Below are 26378 nucleotides of genomic sequence, written 5' to 3'. Positions count from 1 at the left end.
GCAAATTTTGTTAAGTCGGCTAAAAAACCGACTTAACTCAAAACTTGTTATGTTGTCTACTATTAAGTTGGACGCGGAACCGACTTAAAAATCTTTTTCATCCGACTTAACAAGTGTTTTCTGCATTATTTTTGTACTAGTATCTGTAACGCCCTCCTTTTTTTTATTTAATTATTTTAATTAGTTCTAGAATATATTTATATATTTATATGATGTATATGAGGGATATATGATTTGTTGAGATTAGATGTCTTTTTATAATTTAGTTAATATATTTTGTTGAGTGATATTTTGTTATGTTATATGTTGGTATTTACTAGCATAATATATTTGTTAATTGTTATAGATATATATTTGTTATTTGGTGTATTATTATATATTTAGTAGAGAAATATTATTTATTAGAATATGAGGATTATTAGTGTGAGTGGATTTGGGGGTTAGAATAGAAAGAAGAATAAGTTGTTGGGCCTAAATAGATTTGGGAAGAATATTTTAGTATTATAAATAGAGAAGCTTATGTTGGAAAGAGTTTACCTTAAACCGCTTTTTGGAAAAGAGGAGAACAAGAGAGAAGAGAAGAGAAAAGTCAAGAGAAGAGGAGAAGACCTTAGGAAAGAAGAACGCTGCTGTTGATTCAGGAATTAATCTAAGGTGAGGGTGAGACTATCTTGCATTAATATTAAGTTGTTGAATCATTAGATTACATCTAACAAGTTGGGGAGAGTTTGTGAGAATTTAAGAATTAGGGTTTTGAGAGAGATTTGATGATTAGATGATGAAAACTTGTTGAATTGATGTAGAAATTGTGTACAGACCTTAGATAATCAATAGGATGATTATTGGAAGTAGTTTTGAGGTTAGAACCATGGAATTGGATGAGATGTCGATGAGTTTAAGAATTAGGGTTTAAGAATTGTATTAGGTTGTTAATAGATTTGAGAACCCTTTGAATTTGCATACAGTAGGTTGATGAATAATTAGTGTTCTAATGATAGGGTAATCATAGGGTAATGATTAGGGTCAAGTTTGTAGAGTATTGGATCGAAAACGGAGTCTAAAAGATTTCCCCAAGGCGAAATCGCAGCTGAACTGCGATTTTGCTGTCAGTGTGCAAAATGCGTTTTTATTGTCTCAGTTTGACAAGTTTAAGTTCCGAACTGGATTTAGGTGTAAACACGAAAGTTGTAGGTATGGATGTTAGCTTTCTAATGTCGTTGGTCTCACGTCAAAACGATTTATAGAACTTGAGTTACGGTCAAATTACTGCACGTAGGTCACAGTGAATTTTTATGGACTTTCAGCACAACTTTTCCGAATTTAAAATGAAAACTATTGATCGGTATAGAATTGGTCTTAGGCGTAAACATGAAAGTTTTAGATAATTTTGTTAGCTTTCTAGTGGCTTTGGTTTGACGTGAAAATGATGTTTGTTCTTTGAGTTATGATGAAAATACTACAGGGAGGTCTTAGCGAAATTGTATGGTGACATCATTCTCTGTTTCATGTTTTTGCGTTTTGTTCATATGTTTCTGTTTTGAATTGATCTTTGTTGTAAACATGAAAGTTGTTGATATTTGTGATATCTTTCCAGTAGATTTGGTTTGACATGAAAATATGTTGTGGATAATTTATTATGTTTTTACAAAGATACATAGTGAATTATTGTTGATGTTTAAATACGATGTTATAAGATGTTGTTGATGATTGATGAATAATGATATTATCATACGAAGATGTTGTTGTCGTCAATGAAGTCGAAGTTGTTTAAGTTGTCAGTCGTTATGAAGTCGAAGTTGTTTAAGTTGTCAGTTGTTATGAAGCTGAAGTTGTTAAGTTGTAAGTTGTTACGAAGTTGAAGTTGTTAAGTTGTTGAGTCCATTGCATACTCATATAAGTTGGTTTGGGGCTTGATGCCCTGGAATGCTTAGTCATTCACACGATGGGTGAGGGCTTGATGCCCTGGAGCTTTTGCTCACTATGTTGGGGGCTTGATGCCCTGAAGAGCCTATTTACGCTCATATAAGTTGGTTGGGAGCTTGATGCTCTGTATTGGTACCAAATGCATTTGCAAGATGTCTAAGATGATTTAAGATGTTAAGATGTCAAGTTGTCAAGTTGTTAAGATGTCAAGTTGATAAGTTATTAATGAAGTGCTATGATGAATGAAGACGAATGATTATGACGTTTATGTTGATGAGTGATTATGATGTTATGTGATTTATGATAAGATGTTACGTGAACTATGATATGAATTATAAGTGATGTTTTATGAATATATTTATGATGATGCTTATGATTATATTTGATATTAGGTGTTGATGCTTATAAATAATGTTTGATGAAATGTGGTGACATTTGTGATTAATATTGATGCTATGTGATGATTGTTGGAGACTATTATTTGATGTTATATGATGATGTTAAGATTAATAATTGATAATATATGAAGATGTTTATGATTAGTATTAAGATAGTTTTATGACTAATGTAGGAAGAATAATGACACTAGTTAAGGAAGTTTAAGTTGTTGGATATGATTAATGAATTATAAGTTGTTTAAGTTGTTGAATGTATTTTATATGATTTATATGTTTAATATTTTTGTTTTGAGAAATCTCACCCCTCTGCTTGGAAATGTTGCCCTTCGTATGGGTAACTTGCAGGTAATCAAGGTTAGCTGCAGTCATGGGTGGCTATCTCTCATAGTGTCTTTAGGTGCTCTGATACGTAATGGGATGAGACTTGACTTTACTTCTATTCCTTACGTATTGTTTATGAACTTTTATGAATAAATATTGAACTAAGACTTATGAGATTTTCTGATGAGGCCTGCGTGCCAAATACTTTTTATGTTGAATGAACTAATTCCGTTAGGAAGTTTTGAATTACTTATGTTAAATGATTTTGAAGAATAAATTGTTATTTATTCAGTTTATGAATTTTTAAGAAGTGTAGCATTCCGTTTAAAGTTGTTAGACTCTGATTTTATTTATGAAAATTTTACGTTGGGAAAACGGGGTGTTACAGTATCCACCAAATTGTATAGATATCTCAAATACAATAATCAATAACTAATGTACATTCTACATACATTTCTATAATAAAAGAAAGAAACAAAAATTTGATAATTGAAGGATCAATGTTGATGCGTAAAGATTGAAAAAGAGTTTTGAACCGTCCATGCAGTGAGTTAAAGGATCAATGTTGATGTGTGAAGGGTTTGATCGGTAAGATTGCGTGTGAAAATGTATAAATACTCTCATTTTCATTTTTATCAAATTTGAACCGCCGATCAAATTTGATAGGGTATTTTATGTAGTCCATTGATGAACAACATACCTGAAAACATAAAGGCGGAAACCAACGTTTTAAAACCTGGATCGATCAAGACATTGGGTCACTGGTCGGACTAGTGGGTCAATGGTAGGACCGCATGATTGTTAATTTGGTTTATATATAAAAAAATTAAAAAATTTGACTTAAATTTCTTAACTATAAAATTTAATAAAAATTCTTCAATAAAGAAATTGATAAAATTCATGCATTTCAAAATACAAATTAACCAGAAATATATAATTAACAAAATGCAATGAGCATGTTTCTTAAAAAAAACAATATTTTATCACCCCTAAAAAGAAATTATCGATACATTCCTTAAAATAACAAATTTTATTGATACATGATAGATATAAAAAAAAAAGATGTAGATGATGGTCGGAAACAAAAACAAAAAAAAAGCTAAGAACGTGAGTTTTTTTTTTATTTTTTTTTATTTTTTATAAATGAAACAATATTCATACAATTAAATAAAGAGGAAAAAATATAGATATAGGTGTGTGAATTTGAGTTTACGTTTCTTAATGATGAAAGTATTTAAATATATAACTTGGATTCAGTATTTAGAAGCAAGTAGACCTCGCATGGTGGTAAGCAATATAAAAAGTAAAGCCTTGGTCACAAGTCACAAGTTCAATTCTATCTAGGCATGTTCTATCTAGGCATGTTTTTGGGTTCAATTCTATCTAGGCATGTTTTTGGGACATCAAAGTATTCGGTCACAAGTTCAATTCTATCTAGGGGACTCCACTTTGGTGCCATAGCTTGTGTGCCATTGGTGCCATAGCTTGCATCTCCACCACACACACACACATCACACACACATCCCCACACACATCCACACACATCAATGGTCAGGATTTCCCCAATGGCACCAATGACACACAAGCTATGTCATGGAAGTATTTTCCCTATCTAGGCATGTTCTATCTAGGCATGTTTTTGGGTTCAATTCTATCTAGGCATGCTTTTGGGACATCAAAGTATTCGGTCTGGTTCAGGTTACATTGGTTCACTAGTTGGGTCATTGATCCGACTAGATCACATCAGATTGGTCTTTGAAATTGACAGAACCTGTCATATCTCTGGGTCCGACCAGTCTTAATTTTAAAATACCTTCCCCCTTAAAAGCCACCTAATAACATAGTAAAAAATATTTATAAAAAATAAAATAAAAACTCAAACTTGCACAAGAAGTTAATTGGTTGTTGAGAATTTGCAGCGAGATGTTGTTACATAATCAAAATCCACTACGCACAAACTTTCCCTCATATATATAACCACTTGCTTGGTGCAGTCAGCAAAATCGCTCTCCACAAATCCACTCACCACCAGAGAGATTCTCACTCACAAATCCAAAATGGCCATCATTGTCGACCATGACCGGTGTAATAACCACGACGTTTACACGGTCAACGTTCAAGGTACTGAAATCAAAGTCACCGTTACCGCCGTTGCCTCCGTCGTTAGAAAGTGGATTTACGCCACACTTTTGTTCTGTCGCCGCGAGCTACAACGGAATGGTTCTGTTGTTGGTCTCGGCGTTCAATGGACTCCCGGAGGCCGAGATCCTCCAGCAGACACATTACAGCTTTGCATCGGTCGCCGATGCTTAATCTTCCAACTAGGTTACACTAACTATATTCCAAGGATTCTCCGTAAACTTCTTAAGGATCCCGACTACACGTTTGTAGGGTTTTGGAACCACTCCGATCGCCGGAAGATGGAGTCATCGGAGCACAAACTCGTGATGTATAGGGATCCGTTAGATCTCAGGCATTACGCGGAAGGTGAAGATGAATATGAAAACCTAGCACTTGCTTCGGTGACGGAAATCATCTTTAAATGCTTAGGGTACGAAATGGTGCCGGAACTGAGAAGTGAAATCGGTAGAAGTGATTGGGATGATGAAGATTTGAGTGATGAGCAAGTTATTTATGCGAGTGTTGATGCTTACTGTGCGTTCCTCCTTGGGAAGAAAATTGAGGCTTGGAAGTATACATAATCTTTCACAGTTCATCCGTTACAATACTATAACTAGCATGATATGGATTATACTACAGTGGTATCGTTAACTGATTTTGCTTGTAAATTTCTTAAGTGATGAAACTGTTTATGCTTTAATAATAGCTTGTGTAAGTAATCACTCTTGTTTTCTTTTTCTTTCCATCTTTCTCAAATGGTGATTTGATAGTACAATTAAGGTTATATGAATATGGGCTATGAAGCACGGACACCTCTTCTACAACTAGGCATGTCGCGGTGTCAGACACGCATTGGTGTCCGACACTCCTATGATACCCGTACGACACGTGTCAAACCGGTGTCCTAAATAATTGTTTTTTCTTTACTTCGACACTCCTACAATTGGTGTCTGATACCTGTATAACACTCATACGAGCCGTGTCGAACAATTTAGACAAATATCTAAAACATATTTTTTTCTCTCTTGCTTCCGCACACCATAAATACAAGAGTTACATATGATTTGAGAAATATTGATCAATTAGGGATTATAAACGTTATAGTTGATTATATCATTTCTAGCATTTTTGATAGTAGATGAATAAATAAAAGTCAAATACTATGAAATCTTGTTGTAGAAATTTTTTCTAATGACATAAATTGCTCAAGTTATATGTCTATATATGTATTTTCATTTTCATTTTTGCCCGTCTTTAAATAAATTAACATATATGTAACAGTGTCGGTGTCTTATATTTTTTACATTAACGGTGTCGACGTGTCCATATCAGTATCGTGTTAGGTATCCGTGTCGGAGTCCATGCTTCGTAGAATATGGGTGTTAGTTGACACATTGTTTATTTTAACCATGTATCATGTCTAATTTCATAATTGGATTCGAATTAGAATATTTGGTTAAGAAAATGTGTTCACAACTTATCATGTATTTTTGTCCTCATTTTTATATTATTTTTGTACTCCTTTAGCATGATTTTCATCTTTTATTAGTCTAATAATAATAATAATAATTAGGGAGACAAGTGAACATTTTCTATGGAAAAGATATAATATATTTTTTTGATAGATTTTTGAAGGAGTATTTTTTTTTTTTTGATAGATGGAAGAAATTCATTGGGAAAAAAATGTAAGCTTTAGTTTCCTTCACTATTCACATATTATTATGCTACTAATTCAAATTAACTGTACAATGTGTAGTGTTTTTTTTTTATTTTTTTTATTTTTTATATAAAGAAGGAGTTACAAATAACTTACGTTTAAATGAGAGATTCCGAGTTCGCATATGAGACATCACAAATCTTCGTACCAATAATTTTGATACTAATTTGTCAGTTTCACTATGATTTATGAACACACAATGTGTAGTTTTAATCCTATATTACATTCATATTTATTGTTAGGTTAAATTGATTTAGGTAGGTCCTATAGATTAATCTAATTTCTAATTTTATCTATGTAGTTTATAAGTATAACCTTTTTTTTTTACAACCATTATAAGTATAACCTTTTAGAATAATGTTATTTGAACATTTAAAAAACAACAATTATTTGATAATTATAAACATACATAATTTATAACCATTGATATAACTATTAGTTAAAATAAAAATAAAAATAACTATTGTTTTTGGTCAAGTAGTTTAGTGGTGTTTTTGGTCAAGTAGTCTAGATGGCTAGAGCTCACACATTTTAAATGTGGAGAAGTGGAGTATCCAGAGTTTGAACCCGGTTCCTTACATATAATATACAATATCTCTACTACCTGATAAAAGCTTACAGAGATCATAAAAATAACCATTGGTATAACTAAAGAGAGAAACAACTAGTTAAAAAATGAAATAATACCTATACAATATATTTATACATTGGTTTTTTTTAAAGAATATTTATACATTGTTAAACAACTAAAATGTTGACAACGCAACATTTCCCAACCTTTTAATACAATCCTTATAAAAAAAAAATTTAGTTAAAGGCATGTAACGGAACAACACAATTTTGAAATGATCCTTTTGAATTGACATTTTTAAACCGGAGCAAACCATGTGATTGACGATTGAAACATGAAGAATTTGCTTGTTGCAACGAAGCCACTCATGTTCGTACAAAGACTGTCCTGATCATGCATATAGGTTGTTGTAGAGAAAAAGAAAACCCTTCATTTGAAGCTTACACACAGAATAAGAAAATTCTGTGACAAAAAAAAAAATAGAAAAGATAGGGATAAAAGAAATATAAAAAAATGAGTTCAAGAAAACAAGCCCCAAAAATATTAACAAACATGAGTTTTTGAAGTTTACTAGGAGAAGTCTCAAAAACAAATAAATTCAAATGATCCTTAATGATAATGTGTGCAAGTCAATTACCACTTATATTTCCTTCACACTAATTATGGTTCATTTGCACATGCAAGCTCATCTTCAAAAGTTTGCGATACACTGAACTAAAATAGGGATAACCCCGTTAAAATTGTCAGAAATCATTTCAATCAAAATCTTTGAGTTGCTCTACACCGTATAAGATGAGAAAATAAATCTCTCCCTAAGCCATGTCCAACATTTCTTATTTGGTGGTGGGATTGAATGGACAAACAATTGGATGGATGGATCAAATTGCACTCCTATATAAAATATGTTTTTAAAGAGTAACATGTCATATCATACTTTTGAAAGATTAAACTCAAATATCGAAAACAAATCTATAAAAATTTACAAGTTAGACTTAAGTCGTAAATATTTCGACAGATCAAACTTAGACTACACAAAGCCTAACTAGACCAAAATGTATTTTCACCTATATGTATTTTCACCTATACTTATAGTATCTTCCAATAACATAATCTATCGATACACTTTGTATATCTTTTTAGTACTTAATTCTTGCAAAACAATTCAAACAAAAATGAATTTTAGAATAGAAAGTGTGTGTACACACACATGAGTTGAAGACAACAAGTAATAAATTTTTGAAAGAAACTCTCAATTTAAAGAGAAGAAATGTTATTTGAAGAACAAAAAATCAGCTACGTATTTGACAATTGTATAAAAATACAATATTTACAACTAATGCTATGACTCTTTCAAAAAAATAACAACTAAAGACCATCTACAATGGTTAAACAACATTTTTTGTTTAAACATCCACTTTTTCACTTCCCAACACTCCACATCATTTTCTCTCTCTTCCACCTAAACATTAAACAAACATTCACAAATAACCCTCTCCAATGGTTAAACAACATTAAACAATCTACCCCACCAACACTCTACCCCACCACTTTTTTAATTCATATTCTTATTTAATTTTATTATTTAATTTTATATTTTTAATTACATAAAAATAAAAATATCAATTATAATTAAATTAAAATAATATACACTTAACGATTATAATTAAACAAAATTTATTTAAATATTTTTTTATTTTCTTAATTTGAAATGCAATACAAGAAACTAATTTTGCTAATTGAAAGATAATAATAAGACTAATATAGTGAAAAACTTGGTTTTTTTTTCTGTGTCCAAATCAAATGAACCAAGTCTCTATTTATAGAGAAAAAAAAATCATGAATTTTGGTATTTTTTATTTTTTTTAAAATTAATTTACAACCAAAATTATTGAGGTCCAATTATTATAAAAATTAAAATCCGGACAACCAATAACAAAGCAGCACGTGTTCCTTTACTTTCAAAAATTCGTTTTTCTCTCTCCGTCAACTGCACCTCACGCGTGTTGTCTGCGCGTGTGTTACACGCGCCATGTTTCAGCGAACAAAACCGCGACACTTGGCACTTTCGTCAGGTTTCAACAATGTTTAATGCTTTCATCTCCTCTCTCATCCAACTCACCATTCAACAGTCTCTCAACAAACCATTGGAGCATTTTTTGCTGTTGAATCTCACTTTCAACAGACCATTGCAAATGGTCTAATGATATGACTAAATAAAAGAAAAAACAATAAAAATCAAATAATATAATCCGTATAATTAATTTTTTTTTTTTGGTCAAGAATTATTGAAAAATAAAGCAAACTTGTTATAAAAGAAATAAAAACTCAAACTTGCAGAAGAATTAATTGTTCGTACAGACTCTCTCTCCCATAACCGTTTACTTGGTGCAGGCAGCCACCAAAACCGTACTGCACACAAATCCACTCACTCCCATTTCTTTTCAGTCACACACAAAATCAGCTTTTTCTTTGATTACTATCTTTGATCTTTTCCATTTTTACTTTCTTTGCAAACTTTTCAATCAAACTTAGTAATGAGTAACACTAAGCACTTTTCCTCTCAAAAACCAAAACCTAGTTTCAGTTCTTCATCATCTTCTAGCCTTGACAAGGCTAATGCTGAAGAAGGTTCATCTTTTAACATTTTAAACTATGAATCATGGGTTAGTCCTGAAGTTCTGGAGCTCCACTCAGTTTTGCAACAACAGATTCAGCTCACTCATAATTCCTCACAAAATGAATTTTCATTTTTTCCATGCTCCAAACAAGAACGTGTGTGTTGGCAACACAAGCACAAAGATGAAAATGAACCAGAGTTCATTTATATGTATAAGTTCCTCTCTGACAAATTATCAATTTCACTTCCTTTTTCCAAGTTTCAATGTGACTTTTTGGCTACACTAAATGTTGCTCCTACGCAACTTCATCCAAATACATGGGGTTATATGAAAGCATTTGAAATCCTTTGTTCTTGTGTTGGTATTCAGCCTAGTGTCAGTAAATTTTTGTATTTCTTCTCCTTTCAATCACGTGCATCGGGAAAGGCTGGATGGATTTCTGCAAGACGCCGACCAGGGAGATGGTTGGTGGGTCCTTTTGATTCTACCTACAAGAACTGGAAGAACAAGTTCTTTAGAGTTTGTTCCTCGTCTTTCTTCGATGAAGGGGGAAATCCTCGTTTTCCCCTTCATTGGACAACTGATCATGTTGTTAGTTACCATACCTTTGAGATTGAACAATTGGACGAAGTTGAGCGCGATGAAGTCCAACAGTTGGGCCGTTTACCAAAGTTTCATTGTGCTGCTGACTTGATAAAAAAGTTTAATGAAAATCGCCATGCTTTGATGAATCATATTTGTAAGTTATGCTTGTTATCTTCGTTTATATTGATGTATGTATATTACATTGATACTCATTTTTTGTTGTTGCAGTAGACATGACATGCAAGCTTGAGAAAAAGGACTTGGCGAAATTCCTACCTTCGAAGGATTCGGTTGTTGATGCTTCAGCTTCCAACAGTACCATGGCCGCACCTTCAGGCAGTCAGCTTAAGAAAAAGAGGCGAAAAAGACTAGCCAAGGTCCCAGCTGAGCCCCGGATTCATAAACAAGCTCGTGTCACGGAGTCATCTGCCCCCCTTGCCTTGACTAGTGGAATTAAGGGGTCAGTAGAAACTGGCATTGCTGGGAATGTTCCTTCCTCCAAGGTCCCTTTGGTTGGTCTGGCACCAACCATGGTGGATGTTCATTTCCGTCCCTGTATGATAGATGATGAGGTTTGGTCTTCATTAGGGGTTGACAGAACACGTCTTTCTAAACTGAGGAAAGAAGATATGGTTGAACTAGCTTTAACTCTTATGAAGGAGGTGAAACAAGCTGTGATCTCAGATGGCATGGATAAGCTGATTAAAGAGAATGAAGAGGATAAGCTGGTTATCGAGAACGAAGATTTGAAGAGAAAACTGGAGGTTGCTCACGTAGCTCAAGACAAGCTTAAAAAAGAAGTGCTTGACTTGAACACCAAACAAGAGAAATGGCGCATGGAAAAAATCGACTTAGAGTCTGCTTTGAAGGAAGAGCGTGATCTGCTCAAATCCACTCAGGTCAATCTGACCGACGAGAAAAAGAGGCTTCAAGAGGTCTTGTCTGATGCAGACCATCAGTATTTGGAAGGTTTCAAATGTGCCAAGTCTCAAGCTGCCTTCTTGTGCTCAGTTGATAAAGGAAAATTAGATGCCATGCGCCTTTGGGGTCGGGTAAGAGATGGTGAAATTGTAGTTGATGATGAGGGAGAGGAGAGTGAAGGCAGTGATGGTCGAGCAGATGGTTCGTCCAAGGATTCAGAGCTTGAAGCGAACCTCAAATGACGAACAAAGATGCTGAAGTCACGTCACAATGTTGAGATCACTGTCTCTGAAGATAATGACCCTTATTGTTAGCTTCTTTTCCTTTATTTTAGTGATAATATTTCTACTAACTTGTGGATTTGAACTTCCTTTGCTGTGGAAATAGTATCTCTCCACAATGAAAGTAACTCTCGTGAACCTTACTTTAGATTTGCTCTACAAAGACACTATTTTATTACTCTTTTATATCTATTCTGCATGATAGTATTTATCACTTATCATAGAATAGGAAAAAAATATTTGTTCTTTGACTGCAGTAACAATGACATAGCAAAATCTAAGCAATGCAGAAGCAACAATGATATGTGGGACTAAAAATATACACTATCATATACCTGTAGTGAAGAGACTACTTCATTGTTTCCTTATCTAGTGCCCAACTAAATAGTACCCAATAACAACATAAATTACATGATTTCTTGTTTTCTTATTCAAACATTTAGAATGATCTCAAAATTTTCTTGTGTGTTTTGAGGATATCATAGACTCTACTTTGACGTTTCTATAATAGTACTTGTGATAAGAGTTATAGTAACATTCAATGTCAAAAAAAGACGAGTTCTCAAATTTAGGCATCAATAGTCACCAACACTGGCTTCTCATTTATGCATACCAACCTAACTTATTGGAGAATACCATATTAAGGTTGAAGAGTAACTAATAATCTTTATATTCTTTATGTCAGAACTTAAAAAATATCGTGTATTATGTAGCAGAACCTGAATGCACTTTGATCATCTTAGGACAATTGCGAGAAAAATGTTGCGCAATTGTAATCTAGAAGAGAACCTATAAAATTCATGATCCAAATGAGGGACTAGTTGCTGCTGTTTAGATGTATGGAAATCAGATGTTTCAAAGTATCTATTTCAGATTGTTCATGGTTGCGGCGCTACAGGTTGTGAGAGGGCTTTCTTTGGAGTGAAAAAATTTGTAGTCTCATACGAATATCACTACTACCTTTAGAGCTTTTACTAACATATTTAATTATTGTTCGCTTTAATTGTTTAATGTTTCAATTATTGATCTCTTTTAATATTTGATGAACTTTTTGTTGAGCTTTGGAGTGAGTTCTACAGCTTGGTTCCGTATGTGTTTGTCTCTGAGTTGTTTTGCTGGTGCTGTTTTTGCTCTGCAGCTGTGTTTTTTTTTTTTGGCCTTCAGTGGTGGTTTGTTTTCTAAGTGTAGGCGTCCCTGTCAGTAGGGGGTTGTGTGGCCGTGTGTGTTTGGCCATGATTGGCTTTGAGAATGTGTTTCTGGTGCCCTGTGAAAGTTTAAAGAGTCTGTTTTCTGGTCTTTGTCTTGGTTCAAAGTGTGTGTGTGTCCAGTATTTGGCTTGGCGGCTTTTGTATGCTACTGTGAGCATCCATAATGGGAGTAGTATATGGGGTGGATGTGGCTAATTATCTTTACAATACGTTGATCATTCATTACCTTCAATTGTCATTTGGTAGTACTCATGACTAACTTTACAAGAAGGGTTTGGCTTGGACCATTTGATCGTGTCCGCTAGCAAGAACATTTTATAGAAATCTATATTAAGTAGATTAGGCTCGCTAAAATTTTGTGCAAGAGTAAGCTAACAAGAATATATTTATATTTATCATATCACATTTTAAAGTTTCATTTTCTAGCACGTTTGTAATATCAAATAAAAATCTAAGCACAATATGAAGATCCACGTACTTTTTAGTTTGTACTTGCACACATATATCCATCGTGGATAACTCAACGTAGAAAACTCATTGCAATAACAATTTACAAAACAGGTGTAAACAAGAAACAAACAAGAGGTTCTAATATACCTGTTTAGTGTGAGAACTGAGGACAACTACTCCTGTAGTAGCAATTGTGATGTATGAACACCACTAGCAAACAACATGATTAAAGACCTCAATAGCAAACAAAAGTAATTAGTCGAAGTTAAACAAAACTCTAATATTCAATTCAATAGTAACAATACCTTAAAACTGTCGAGGAAAGTGCAACAACAAATGTCTCTGACTGAAGAAGAATTTGAGCTGAGACCAAAGGTGTATGTGTAATAGAGCTTTAAGTAATATAATTGTGCAAATATTATCTCTAGCACTCAATTACACAGAGTAGTTAAATAATAAAACTATGGTGTAATCATTCTTTTCAACAGTTCAGCAAAATCTTCTAGATTGAATGAGTGGACATGCCCAATCGGCAGCAAATCTTCTAAAGCTCTTGCATAATGCTTATTGCTTTGTACACAACATTGTACCATGTTGCAATCTGGTTAAGGAGTAGAATCTTAAAAGGATAATATCAAGAGTAAGAGCTCTAATAGAAGCCATGGCCCTGGCTTCTCTTAGGGAAGCCAACGGTATCGAAAGTTACTAAAATTAAATGAAGATATTAACTATTAACTAAACACCACATCAACATTTATATCATAAGCATATCAACCATATTTACTCTCAGTTATCACCTTATAACGTTTATTAAAGCATGAAATTCAATAGTAATAACGGGAATAAACCATCAATTTACTCCCTAAACTATCACTCTATCTTCAATTTAGTCCCTAAACTTAAAAAATAAACTAAATAGTCCCTAAACTATACAAAATTTCTCAATTTAGTCCTTAAAATATATAAAAATCCATCAATTTGTCCCCCAAAATCTCAACACCAAGGACTAAATTGATGGATTTTAGGGACTATTTAGTAAATTTTTATAATTTAGAGACTAAAATTGGTGAGAGGTTGATACTTCAAAGGCTAAATTGATGGTTTATTTGTAACAACATTATTTTTTTTTTTTTTTATCAAATGATTTGACCGCATAGTTCATATGAAATTTCCCATAATTACTAAGACAAATGTGAAACAAGTCAGTAACTTGGAACTTTTCAAATTTAGAATAAATACAATATTGGCGTTGAGAGCTTAGTGATATTAGAGGATTGAAACATTTAATAAGTGGTGCTCTGTAAAATTTGAAAATGTAAAAGTTAAATCAAACACATGTAAAAAATCTTAAAAAGCACTCCCTTTGTCCCAAAATAACTTATCTATTTGTAAAAATATTTATCCTAAAATGATCACCCTCTTTTAATTTTCAACACAACATGAATTTATTTTTTGTCATTTCAATTATACCCTCTATTTAATACTATTTTCATCACTTCAAATTCAATAATATCACATACTTTAAACTTACAGTGAATGTAAATATACCAATACCAATATAAAATAAAGATACTTTGGTAAATATATTATTCTCACTCTTTCATTTACACAGTTTTTTAACCTACGTTAATTGGTCAACTAGGTGAGTTATTACGAAATGGAGTAAGTAATGTTAAATTTTGGACAACAGTCAAATTCAAAGAGAGGGAAAGGGGGTGTTGTAATTAAAAGTAGTGAAATATTTAGAACTCAACAAATACCCATAAGAAACAAACCAGCCCAAACATCACCGGGCTTGAAATTGAAAAAAAATCAGAGAAAAAGGTGGGAACATAAGGAACCAGTTAGTAGCATAATATCAACTTCACACTCTCACATTCTTTAGGGTTCTACATTTCTCTTACATCACCACTCTCATTTTCCCGATCGCAGTTTCGAACCAAAACACCGCCATAGGGTTTTGGATCGTGACCGTGTAAACCAATATGGCGCTGGCTTTCGATGAGTACGGAAGGCCGTTCATTATCCTCAGAGAACAAGAATCGAAGAACCGTCTTCGTGGTCTCGATGCTCAGAAAGCTAACATCTCCGCCGGTAAAGCCGTCGCTCGTATTCTCCGTACCTCCCTCGGTCCCAAGGGTATGGATAAGATGCTTCAAAGCCCCGACGGCGACGTCATCATATGTATGTTTCTCCATTTCTCTCTTCATTTCATTTTCATTTCCGTTATATTCAATTAAACCCTAAAATCAAACCCTAGTTTTTTATTTTGGAAATTTAGAGTGACATTTTTTTTGTGTATAGCGAATGATGGAGCGACGATATTGGAGCAGATGGATGTAGACAACCAGATTGCGAAGCTGATGGTGGAGTTGTCGAGGAGTCAGGACTATGAAATCGGTGATGGAACTACTGGAGTAGTTGTGTTGGCTGGATCTCTTCTCGAGCAAGCTGAGAGGCTTTTGGAACGTGGGATTCATCCTATTAGGATTGCTGAAGGGTATGAAATGGCGTCCAGGATTGCTGTTGAGAATCTGGAGAAGATTGCTAATAAGTTTGAGTTTGGTGAAACTATTTTGGAGCCGTTGATTCAGACTTGTATGACTACTTTGTCATCCAAAATGTAAGCGTTTAGTGAATCGATACATGATCTTGGTTGTGTGTTTTTGTGATGCAAGCAGTGTTGTCTCTGTTTTTTGAATTTTATGATGATTTCTGTGTTGTATAATTTCTGTGTTTTTTGTATTAATGTTGCAGTGTGAATCGGTGTAAGCGTAGCTTAGCAGAGATTGCTGTGAAAGCGGTTCTTGCTGTTGCTGATCTAGAGAGGAAAGATGTTAATTTGGATCTGATTAAAGTAGAAGGAAAGGTTGGTGGGAAATTGGAAGATACTGAGTTGGTATATGGAATCATTGTTGACAAGGATATGAGCCATCCTCAAATGCCAAAGCAAATTGAAGATGCTAAAATTGCTATTCTTACTTGCCCATTTGAGCCCCCGAAGCCAAAAACCAAGCATAAGGTTGATATTGATACAGTGGAGAAGTTTCAGACGTTGAGGAAACAAGAACAGAAATATTTTGATGACATGGTTCAACAATGCAAGGTTGGACTTCATTGAGAGTCTTGTAAATATTTCTATTTGTGATTTTTTTTACCTATCTAAGTAGGGCACTGTCACTTGCTCTTTACTGGTATTGGTATTTGAGCTAATTGGGATTTATGTTCAAATTGATATGCTTATAAACTTACTTTTTTTGCCTGCTAGAATGTGTTTGCACTTTATTGAAAAGGATTATTTATGTTGATCTGCAGGATGTAGGTGCAACCCTTGTTATTTGCCAATGGGGTTTTGACGATGAAGCAAATCATCTCTTGATGCACAGGAACTTGCCAGCTGTTAGATGGGTTGGTGGTGTTGAGTTGGAATTGATTGCCATAGCAACAGGTATGCTTTCAATTATGATTCTTTTGTTTTGGAAGTTCGAATATTCTTTCGATAACTCTGTATCATGCGAGTAATGAGTGTAGTCTATTCTATATTGCTAATTAACAAAGTGATTTTCTTTTTGTAAATGAAGGTGGAAGAATTGTTCCTAGGTTCCAGGAGTTAACTGCAGAAAAGTTGGGAAAGGTATCATCTCAGCCTTATTTCTTTTTATGGCTTACCTCGACCTTTCCTTTTTTTTTTTTGGGTCTTCTTTTTTGAATTTACTAGCAATTGTGGGGAAAGTAATTTAGGACGTGTGCCAATGATTCTTGTTGTCTGTTTTTTTATTTGTATTTAAGTAACGTTAATTTATGATCTATTCAAGGCTGGCATCGTTAGGGAAAAAGCATTTGGAACAACTAAAGACCGAATGCTGTACATTGAGCATTGTGCAAACTCAAGGGCTGTAACAATATTCATTCGTGGAGGTGAGGTGTACTCCTTAACATTTTGTTTTAGTGGTTTGCACTGAATTTTATGTAATTAGTCATCTTTTAGGAGATAGGTGGTTTCTAGTTGAATTGTTGTTCAACATTGTATTTACTACTTCAGAGTTTGAATATTACTCCCTCCGTCCCGGAATAACTGACCCATTTTCTAAAAAAAAGTGTCCCAAAATAACTGACCCATTTCAATTTTCAATACAACTTTCATCATTCCCAATACAATATAACACTAAATAATACTACTTTTATCATTCCCAATACAATATATTCCACTTTCCCCTTTATTTATACATTTTTCTTAATCTGTGTGAAAAACCAAAGTAGGTCAATTATACCGGGACGGAGGTAGTATAATCTTTTATGGAGCTTTATAGAATTAAATTTGAAGACTGATGAATGCCTGAGCAATCTTGACAAATTTAAAAAAGCTGCCTTGTTGTTTGGTAATGGCAGGTAACAAAATGATCATTGAGGAGACAAAGCGCAGTATTCATGATGCATTGTGTGTGGCTAGGAATCTTATTCGCAATAATTCAATTGTGTATGGTGGTGGTTCAGCTGAGATTGCATGCTCTATTGCCGTGGAGGCAGCTGCGGATAGATACCCTGGTGTAGAACAGGTATGCATATTATATTATTAACCCACGGTTTAATTTATTTGGGAGATGTGCTTAAAGTCGTTCTAAACTTTAGGTTTTGACAAGTAGTCCTCTTGAACATTCACTTTCAGCACAATTTGTTCTTAAACTTAAAACTCCTGTTATTGTTAAGTGTTAACAATAGATCTTTGACTTTGTGGTTAATTTCATAATTTGGCAAATAGATATACCCTGCTTATTTTTATTAAATAAATCTAAGCTAAAATATTTAACTTCAAATTATGCAATTGATCTAATTAATTTCCAAATTGGAAAAGGGGATAAATGTAATAGCGAAAGAGACACTGCCTGATGTCGTGATGTTTGCCATCTATCTCCATATTTAGTCTTCACTTTGCCAATGTTCATAGACAAAAATTCTGAAAATGGAGGGGTAAAATGAACTGTTAGTGTATCAGGTTCACTGAAAATCTTGTCCTTTATTTTGTCCAGGGTATGAAGTTTATACAATATAATCCATACAAAACAATAGAATAAAAATTTATAAGTAGAATATAAAAAACCCAGAAACTGCAACATATCAGACCGAAACCAAATTTTTATAAGATTTTACTCTTGCAGCAAATTCAAATGCAACTAAATTTCACATTTTAAGAATTTTGTCTTGTGATCAAAAGTTCATCTGAAGGTATGAAGAGGGAATCTGCATGAGTCATGGGAATATGCAATATCTGATAATCCAAAATCTATCTCTTGAGTATTCTAATTATGTTTCTGATATGAATTTTAATAGCCACACCAATCACAAGGATTATAAATTTTAAGCATTTGGTATGTCAACATCAGAATGTATACTTCACATTATAAGAATGTCTTGGTACGAGAATTTTGTTCTCCACAACTCTTCTCAAATAGACATACATATAGAATTTGACAAGACACGCAGTGGTGTATCCTAATGAGAAATAGTTTGAAAGTAGGCATGTAAATTGACACAAATGGAGTCTGCCAATCATTTAGACAAGTACAATTATGAAAGAGTAGAACAGAATTTTCCAAATAAAGATCATTTACTTTACTTTTTTTAAATAATGGATCAAATGTATTCTCATTACTAATTATAATTTACCGTCATTTGGTTATTTTTTAATGCTTTTGTTGATTGATGGTTTTTCTTTCCCCTGCAGTATGCAATTAGAGCATTTGGGGATGCTTTGGAGTCGATTCCTATGGCCCTTGCGGAAAATAGTGGTCTCCAACCAATTGAAACATTATCTTCTGTGAAGTCTCAGCAAATAACGGTAATTATTGAACATGATTGCTTTTAGCCTGATTATTACTATGCTCATGCACTAAGTTGTACTATATGAACAGTTATCTGTGTCTATAATTTTCCGCACATCATGACATTGACTTTAACCTTACCTGCAGGAGAAAAATCCTCACTTTGGCATTGATTGCAATGATGTTGGCACCAATGACATGAGGGAGCAAAACGTCTTTGAGACTTTGATCGGAAAGCAGCAACAGATATTGCTTGCTACTCAAGTTGTCAAGATGATATTAAAAATTGATGATGTTATTTCCCCATCTGAGTACTAATATATCTTTTCTTGAACTCATGTTGCATGTCAAGATGCAGAATTGCTGATGGAATTTTGTTTGATTTGTATGATTTTAGTCAGAGTTTGTATTTTAACTTGAAGCATATTTATGTTAAGATTTTGGCACGTCTTTGTATTGGAGTTGGGTCGCTGTTTTCCTTTTTCCTGATAAAGGTCGATTGTTCTTTTGTTTGATGCATTTTCGTAGTTAATTTGAATATTATGAATTCGTGAAGCCCTGGGAAGTTGAACTACTGTTGTCAAGATTGAGTTACATTGCAGGATTGTGTGCTGGATAAGCTATAACATTGTGCAATGGTGCAGGCTGCAGATATAACATGATATGTATGTTTTTGATAATACATGTCTAATTAAATCCTACAGATTACATATGTATGTGTGTTTTAGAAAACAATATGGTAAGATATTTAAATGGTGAAAATTGATTGAACGGCTTTTTAAAATTGTACTTGAGTTCATATTTATTTAAAACGTGAAGAAAAGTTGCAATAACCATTATTAACCAACACTGCTCATGTTTATATATTTGTTTCATCTATCCAATTGGAGGTATTGGCCGGTACATATGCAAATAGTTGACAATATCCTACCGCTCGTATCACGACTAGCCAAACTAATTAGGACTGCAAATGGAGGCATGGATTGGAGGGTCTTAGAATGTAGAGTCAAACTTTTCATACTTTTTGGGTTAATTAAGTAAATGGTCCTTATAAATATTTAGAATTTTGTTTTTAGTCCCTACAAAATAAAATCACACTTTTTAGTCCCTATAAAATTGTCCATCAGCATTTTTAGTTTCTATAAAAAATTTCCATCAGCATTTTTAGTCCCTAAAATGCTTAAGGAAAATGTCACAAGGATTAAAAAGTGTGATTTTATTTTGTAGGGATTAAAAACAAAACTGTAAATATTTATAGGGACTAAAAACTTAATTAATCCTACTTTTTTTTAATAAACTAAAGGTATCTTTTGCACATAATAAACCAAATGTATCGTTTGCACATAATTTTAGAGATTAATCTTTAAGTTATAACTAAATCAATGGTATTTTTTGCATGTAACCGGGCGATTCCTTCCACAACAAAGGGGTAGCTATGGCTGCCCCAAAGAGAAAAGATTTATTGAATAAGTAGGTATATTTTTATATTAAGCTATCCCTAATAATATATATTTGGCTACTCCAAGTTTGATTTTGGGTGAAATAAATTTTTGTCTGATTTTATTTACTTTTCAAACTCTGGATTATCTGTCGTGTAGGAACCGGAAGGTGAACAAAAAATACATATATATTTCTTGATTGACAATGAAAATATGACAACAACGATAATCTATCACTTCCTCCCAAGATTTTTTTTTTTAATCACCATTGGCCTTAAGAGATTTAACAACAATTTATTATTGTTGTAAAAATAGACTTTTTATTAAAGTTCTATTTTTATAATTAAAAAAATAAGTAATTAGTAAATTATAACCCTTTATAAGTCATTCTTGTTGCTTTGAGTGTATTTATGAAGTACATTTTATATACGTAGTAGTTATTACGATTTTTTTTGCTTATTTCTTAAATTTACAATTAATTTTTAAATAATATTTTATTTTTCTTTATATGTGGCCACCTCATAAAAATATTGTTAGCTTTGCCACTACATGTAACTTTAGGGATTAATTTTTGGTTGTTGTTAGAATTGAGATCTATTTAAAGAGTTGATATTTTCTAATAGGTTGAACTATGGATGAATTTAGATGCATCAGCAGTTTTTTTTATTTTTTTTTTTTGTTGCCAATAACAAAGGTAGTAGATTGAGCAAAGCTAATTTTTGTCAACCGAGATAATAACACAAACTTTAGACAATAACACAAACTTTTTCTCTAATATTCGTAATTAAGTACTTTACAACACACACTTCTATCCTACATCGCCCTTTATGGGAATGCATGTTACTTTCCTAATCGATATTGGTATTCCTCATTCTCATTAGGAAACCAAATTCTGGAGCGCCAAAAATTAAAACCAAACTTGTTCAAGTTAATTGTTTTCTCGGCACAGTGGATACTAGCAGTCTAGTAGTAGCATTGGTAACCCTTTTTGCATCTAAGAACTCCAGCTCCTGCTGTCATTGAAGCCACAAGCATAGGTGGTCGTGCTGACATACTTGAGGCTTTGGCATATGTCGAAGAAGATGCTCCCGCTCCAGATGGTGTGAAGTAGGCACCATTCAACATTAAATCTCCCTGAGATCTCCAATTCCAGTTCTCCCACTCACCCTTTGATGAGTAAAAATGCTTCGTGATCTGATAAATAACCCAATGGTTCATTCCAAAAACACAAAATCAATATTTTTCCTCTATTACATTTATTTTATGTATATCTTACCTCTTTGTGGTCATCATCATCTGGAGCTAGAAATCTATTGCCTTGACTAAAAATAGTTGGGGACGAACTTCCACCGATTGCATATTGTTGCCAATGTGTGTAATCATTGTTCACCACATGGAAGTATCCGAACCTGCATCTGCAACATTTGTGTAGAAAATTATTCAAACCGTTGGGACTAATCTATAGAAAAAAAGAGAGTAAAAATACATACAAATGGCAAGTAGGGCATAATTATTGTGGCATAGAAAAAATTAACTAATAAACCTACCTTGGCATTCTTCCCCCAAGCCCTTCTCCAAAATGGTTAAAAGCTATAGTAGCTTGCATATTTTTGTCCCCTTCATAGGAATCACTATGACCAAAGAGCATAACTTTGTTATGACGTGTCATATAATTATTAGAAATGGTAACAGCCGTTGATCCATGAACAACATCAATCAAACCGTCAAAACAATTTGACAAGGAACAATGATCCACCCAAATATGTGCCGCACCATATATTGTAATCCCATCACCATCCGATCTTTCTTTCCTAACACGATGGTTAGGAGAGTCACTCACATAACCACTACCACCTCGTACACAATGATGAATGTGTATACCATGAATTATGATGTTGGTCTTTTCTTGTATTCTTATACATGGTCCTTCAGCAATGTGTACATTTGCACCTCTACCATCAATTGTTTTGAAAGAATTCATGAGAAGATCCATCTTTAGTTTGATCACCATGTCATGTTTGAAAATGATCCATAAAGGCTCTTGTTGGATAACAGCATGTCTTAATGTTCCTGGCTTAGGATTCACAGGGTCATCACTTGAGTCAATGACCATGTAATATTTGCCATCTCTACCTCCAATTGCACGTCTACCGAATCCAATAGCACATTCTGCTAGACGCTTGCGGTTATTTTCCCAATTGGGGTCACATCTCCAACAATCATCAATTGGATTGTTTGTACCACAAGCATCATAATAACCCAATTTTCTTCTGTTCTGATTCTCAATGATGCTCCTATATATAGAAATAACAAAAATAAATAACTCATATTTCATCTATTTGAGTACCGCTTCTTAAGTTGTGCTCACTATTATTAACATATTTGTTTACCCATGAAGTGTGAGTAAACAAACCATGGAATGCATTAAGATGTCATTCTAAACTATTTTATTCCTCAATGGAAGCATTTACAACGTATTTTCTAAAAATTATTCATCGGTTGGGCATTTTTACATAATTTGTTTAATTCAACCAAAATCTAAAATATGTAAACTAAAATACTTACATGATTAATCCAAGAAAAAGATATAAATTTACAAAAATAAAATGTAAAAGGTTATAAAATGATTTTCATGATTAATTTAAAAATTTGAAAGAAGTGAATGTTAGAGAGAGTGTTCAAAAGAGAATATTGTTACTTGTTAGCAATACTCTAACAAGTATTATTCTTTTTGGTCTTATATAAAAAATAGTGTTTAAAACCATACATTTAGTAATTATGTTATTTTCAAGATCAGTATACTCCAAATACATAGGAATTGCAATTTGAAAAATATGAAAAAAGTTTAGCAGCTATATATTAAAATATAAATACATTTTACATATATAATAAACCATATTTCATTCCTCTAAAAAAAACATATTTTATTGATTTCGTATATCCGAATAGTTTTTTCATAAAAGTTATTTAAAACTTGATAGGATCGTGAAATATGATTGTACGTTTATGTAAAACTTGTCTACATGTTAGTACATAGATCCTCTCAACAAAAAATGTTGGTATATGATTTTAAACTCACAACATCTAACTTTAACAAAAGAAATATTTTTTTTTTTGAGGAAATAAAAGAAATATTATCACCCTAATGTTTTTTCATCAAAAAATAAAACAAAAGAAATATTAAAAAAAAACAGAGCTCCCTGATTTCCAACATAGGATTTGTAGTAAAATAAGACAAATACAAATTTGGTCTGATATATTTAAAACGTACTTCTGCACTTCTAGGACCACTGATTCAGGATCTTCAACATGATGAGAAGAATAAATCAAAACTGGAGCAAGAAGCAAGAAATGGAACACTAGTGTGGTAGCAAATGCCATATTTTTTTGGAAGAAATTTTTTATCAAGTAGGAAACTTAATTTATTTTTTTTTTTTTGAAGGAAGTAGGAAACTTAAATTGTAGTGACTTGTTCTATAAGAGTGATATAACTAGCTTATATAGACAACAAACTTTGGTGAGAGGATCCTGAATTTATGATTAAACAAACATGTTTATCAAATGCTATTTGTGAATTTAGGGACTCTATAGTTGCTTCCCTATATATGAGGCATCTTTCTTCCAAGGTCAACTCATGCATACACGGTTAAGGAGCTCGATAGTATACCATTACATAAATAACTGATTAATTGGTTAACAAATTTTCCTTTTCAGGAGTTAGGAGGACATTATTAATTAGAAAATATAGTAATGAAGAAAAAGAATTACAACACAATGAAATTTGAGCTATATGAGTTTTCTGTCTTTATATAAGAAAGTACCCTTGGAGATGACAGCATCAGAATCTCCCACTTTGTCTTTTTTTATATATCAATTATCAATTATGCTGCATATAGCATTGGTCGTTAAATGAGGTAAAATTGTTAGGGATATCAGCGCAATGCGGAAGCACAGGATCGATGCAATTGGGAATTAAAGAGAAGTAAGTAAAATAACAAGAGAAATAACACACAAGATTTACGTGGAAAACTCCTCAATATGAGAAGTAAAAAACCACGGGCGATCACGAGCAAAGTTCCACTATGTAAAAGAAAAGAGTACAACAAGTCCTCTTATAGTGATGAGGACAAAGGACAATATTTTCTCTCAATATCTCCTAAAATACTCTCTAAAATGGAACAAGAATTCTCACCAAAAATACACTCAAGTGTATGTTACAAAGTGTGTTAATTGTTATATGATAACTCACTATCATGTCTCAAGCCTTTCATGTTGCTTACATATATATAGGCCTTAATCTCTTACTTAAGAGTGAAGGAATCAAAGTTGGACCATCCACCTAGAGTAGGAATCAAAGTTGGAACATCCAACCTAGAGTAAGAATCAAAGTTGGAACATCCAACCTAGAGTAAGAGCTTGGAAGAAAAACATGATTTCTCTTGGTCAAATATTGTAGGCACATATTGGCTTGTAAAAGTCAAATATAATGGCTTGTAGAAGTGGAGAATTAGAGCCACATAATCTAACAATCTCCACCTTGGTTCGAATTCGACAAGTGCTCATCGCCAAATAAATCCCCGAAGGGCACTTAAGTGTTGTAGAGACCAACCAAGTTCAGACAATGCTGAAACTTGGTATTTGGAAGTGGCTTGGTAAGCATATCTGCTGGATTCTCAGAAGTGTGAATCTTTTCAACTATAATTTCACCAGCAACAACAATATCTCGGATAAAGTGGTGTTTTACATCAATGTGTTTGGTTTTGTCGTGATAACGATTATTCTTGGTCAAATGAATAGCACTCTGGCTGTCACAAAACACAGTAAGAACACCCTGTGTAAGACCAAGTTCATTGACCAAACCTCGAAGCCAAATAGCCTCTTTAACACCCTCTGTTGCTGAAATATATTCTGCTTCAGTTGTAGATAATGCAGCAATAGATTGAAGTGTAGCTTTCCAGCTGATAGCACTATTACAGAGAGTAAAGATGTAACCAGAAAGAGATCTTCTTCGATCAAGATCACCACCATAGTCTGAGTCAACATAACCTATAACTTCATTGGTTGTAGCCATTTTTCTGTCAAATACCAAGCCAATATCAGAAGTACCTTTTAGATACCGAAAAATCCATTTTACAGCACTCCAGTGACTTTTGCCAGGATTATGCATATACCGGCTTACCACGCTAACAGCATATGCTAGATCTGGTCTAGTACATACCATGGCATACATAAGACTGCCAACTGCGTTAGCATAAGGAACATGTGACATATGCTCCATCTCTTCCTTTGTGTCTGGGCAAAGTTCTGAAGATAACTTGAAATGTGCAGCAAGTGGAGTAGAAACAGGTTTGCAATTATTCATATTAAACCTATCAAGCACCCTCTCAATATAATTTTGTTGAGATAAGAACAATTTACTAGCTTGACGGTCCCTGTGAATCTCCATACCAAGAATTTTCTTTGCTGCACCTAACTCTTTCATATCAAACTCATTATTGAGTTGAGTTTTCAATTTCTGGATCAAGGACTTGTCACGTGATGCTATTAGCATATCATCAACATAAAGTAACAAGTATATGAAAGATCCATTTTGAAAATTTTGAAAATAAATGCAGTCATCATATTGACTTCTGCAATAACTTTGCCCAATCATGAAAGAGTCAAACCTTTTGTACCACTGCCTTGGAGCTTGCTTAAGGCCATATAAGGATTTCTTCAAACGACAAACAAGATGCTCCTTTCCAGGAACAATAAATCCCTCAGGTTGATCCATGTAAATTTCTTCTTCCAGCTCTCCATGTAGAAAAGCTGTCTTAACATCAAGTTGCTCCAACTCCAAATCAAACAAAGCAACAAATGCAAGTAAAACACGAATGGAAGTATGACGAACAACAGGTGAGAATATCTCATTAAAGTCAATACCTTCCTTTTGATTAAAGCCTTTAACGACTAGGCGTGCTTTACATCTTGGATCTTCAACCCCGGGAATGCCGTCTTTCTTCTTAT

General features: G+C 33.3%; 4 protein-coding genes across 5 annotated transcripts; 3 read left to right on the top strand and 1 right to left on the bottom strand.

The window, feature by feature from the left end:
- The first annotated feature begins 4662 nt into the window (after window positions 1-4662).
- LOC146940968 (uncharacterized) lies at window positions 4663-5466 on the top strand. The gene has a single exon (XM_085757995.1). The coding sequence runs from the start codon at window positions 4700-4702 to the stop codon at window positions 5342-5344; it is 645 nt and encodes a 214-aa protein (XP_085614121.1). The 5' UTR covers window positions 4663-4699; the 3' UTR covers window positions 5345-5466.
- A 3985-nt stretch (window positions 5467-9451) lies between these two features.
- On the top strand, window positions 9452-11642 carry LOC146940967 (uncharacterized). 2 transcript variants are annotated; one of them, XM_085754754.1, is made up of 2 exons: window positions 9452-10408; window positions 10486-11642. In XM_085754754.1, exons 1-2 carry the CDS (start codon window positions 9586-9588, stop codon window positions 11415-11417), a joined length of 1755 nt encoding a protein of 584 aa, XP_085610880.1. In that variant the 5' UTR covers window positions 9452-9585; the 3' UTR covers window positions 11418-11642. The 2 variants fall into 2 exon arrangements, with proteins under 2 accessions (XP_085610880.1, XP_085610879.1); XM_085754753.1 differs by having other exon boundaries at window positions 10483-11642.
- Window positions 11643-14974: 3332 nt separating this feature from the next.
- Window positions 14975-19448, top strand: LOC146940966 (T-complex protein 1 subunit epsilon). The gene is made up of 9 exons (XM_085754751.1): window positions 14975-15298; window positions 15419-15737; window positions 15872-16220; window positions 16430-16562; window positions 16696-16748; window positions 16930-17032; window positions 17504-17670; window positions 18837-18950; window positions 19081-19448. The coding sequence occupies exons 1-9, from the start codon at window positions 15100-15102 to the stop codon at window positions 19249-19251; spliced, it is 1608 nt and encodes a 535-aa protein (XP_085610877.1). The 5' UTR covers window positions 14975-15099; the 3' UTR covers window positions 19252-19448.
- Window positions 19449-21067: 1619 nt separating this feature from the next.
- On the bottom strand, window positions 21068-23844 carry LOC146940965 (putative pectate lyase 5). The gene is made up of 4 exons (XM_085754729.1): window positions 23644-23844; window positions 21920-22666; window positions 21649-21787; window positions 21068-21566 (listed from the first exon to the last, which is right to left on the bottom strand). Exons 1-4 carry the CDS (start codon window positions 23751-23753, stop codon window positions 21336-21338), a joined length of 1227 nt encoding a protein of 408 aa, XP_085610855.1. The 5' UTR covers window positions 23754-23844; the 3' UTR covers window positions 21068-21335.
- Window positions 23845-26378: the final 2534 nt, after the last annotated feature.

The sequence above is a fragment of the Medicago sativa genome, chromosome 3 (genome assembly GCF_051527215.1).
Source record: "Medicago sativa cultivar Bolivia chromosome 3, Bolivia_mono, whole genome shotgun sequence".
In the NCBI taxonomy this organism is placed as follows: Eukaryota; Viridiplantae; Streptophyta; class Magnoliopsida; order Fabales; family Fabaceae; genus Medicago; species Medicago sativa.
This window is presented reverse-complemented; position numbering and strand designations above follow the sequence as displayed.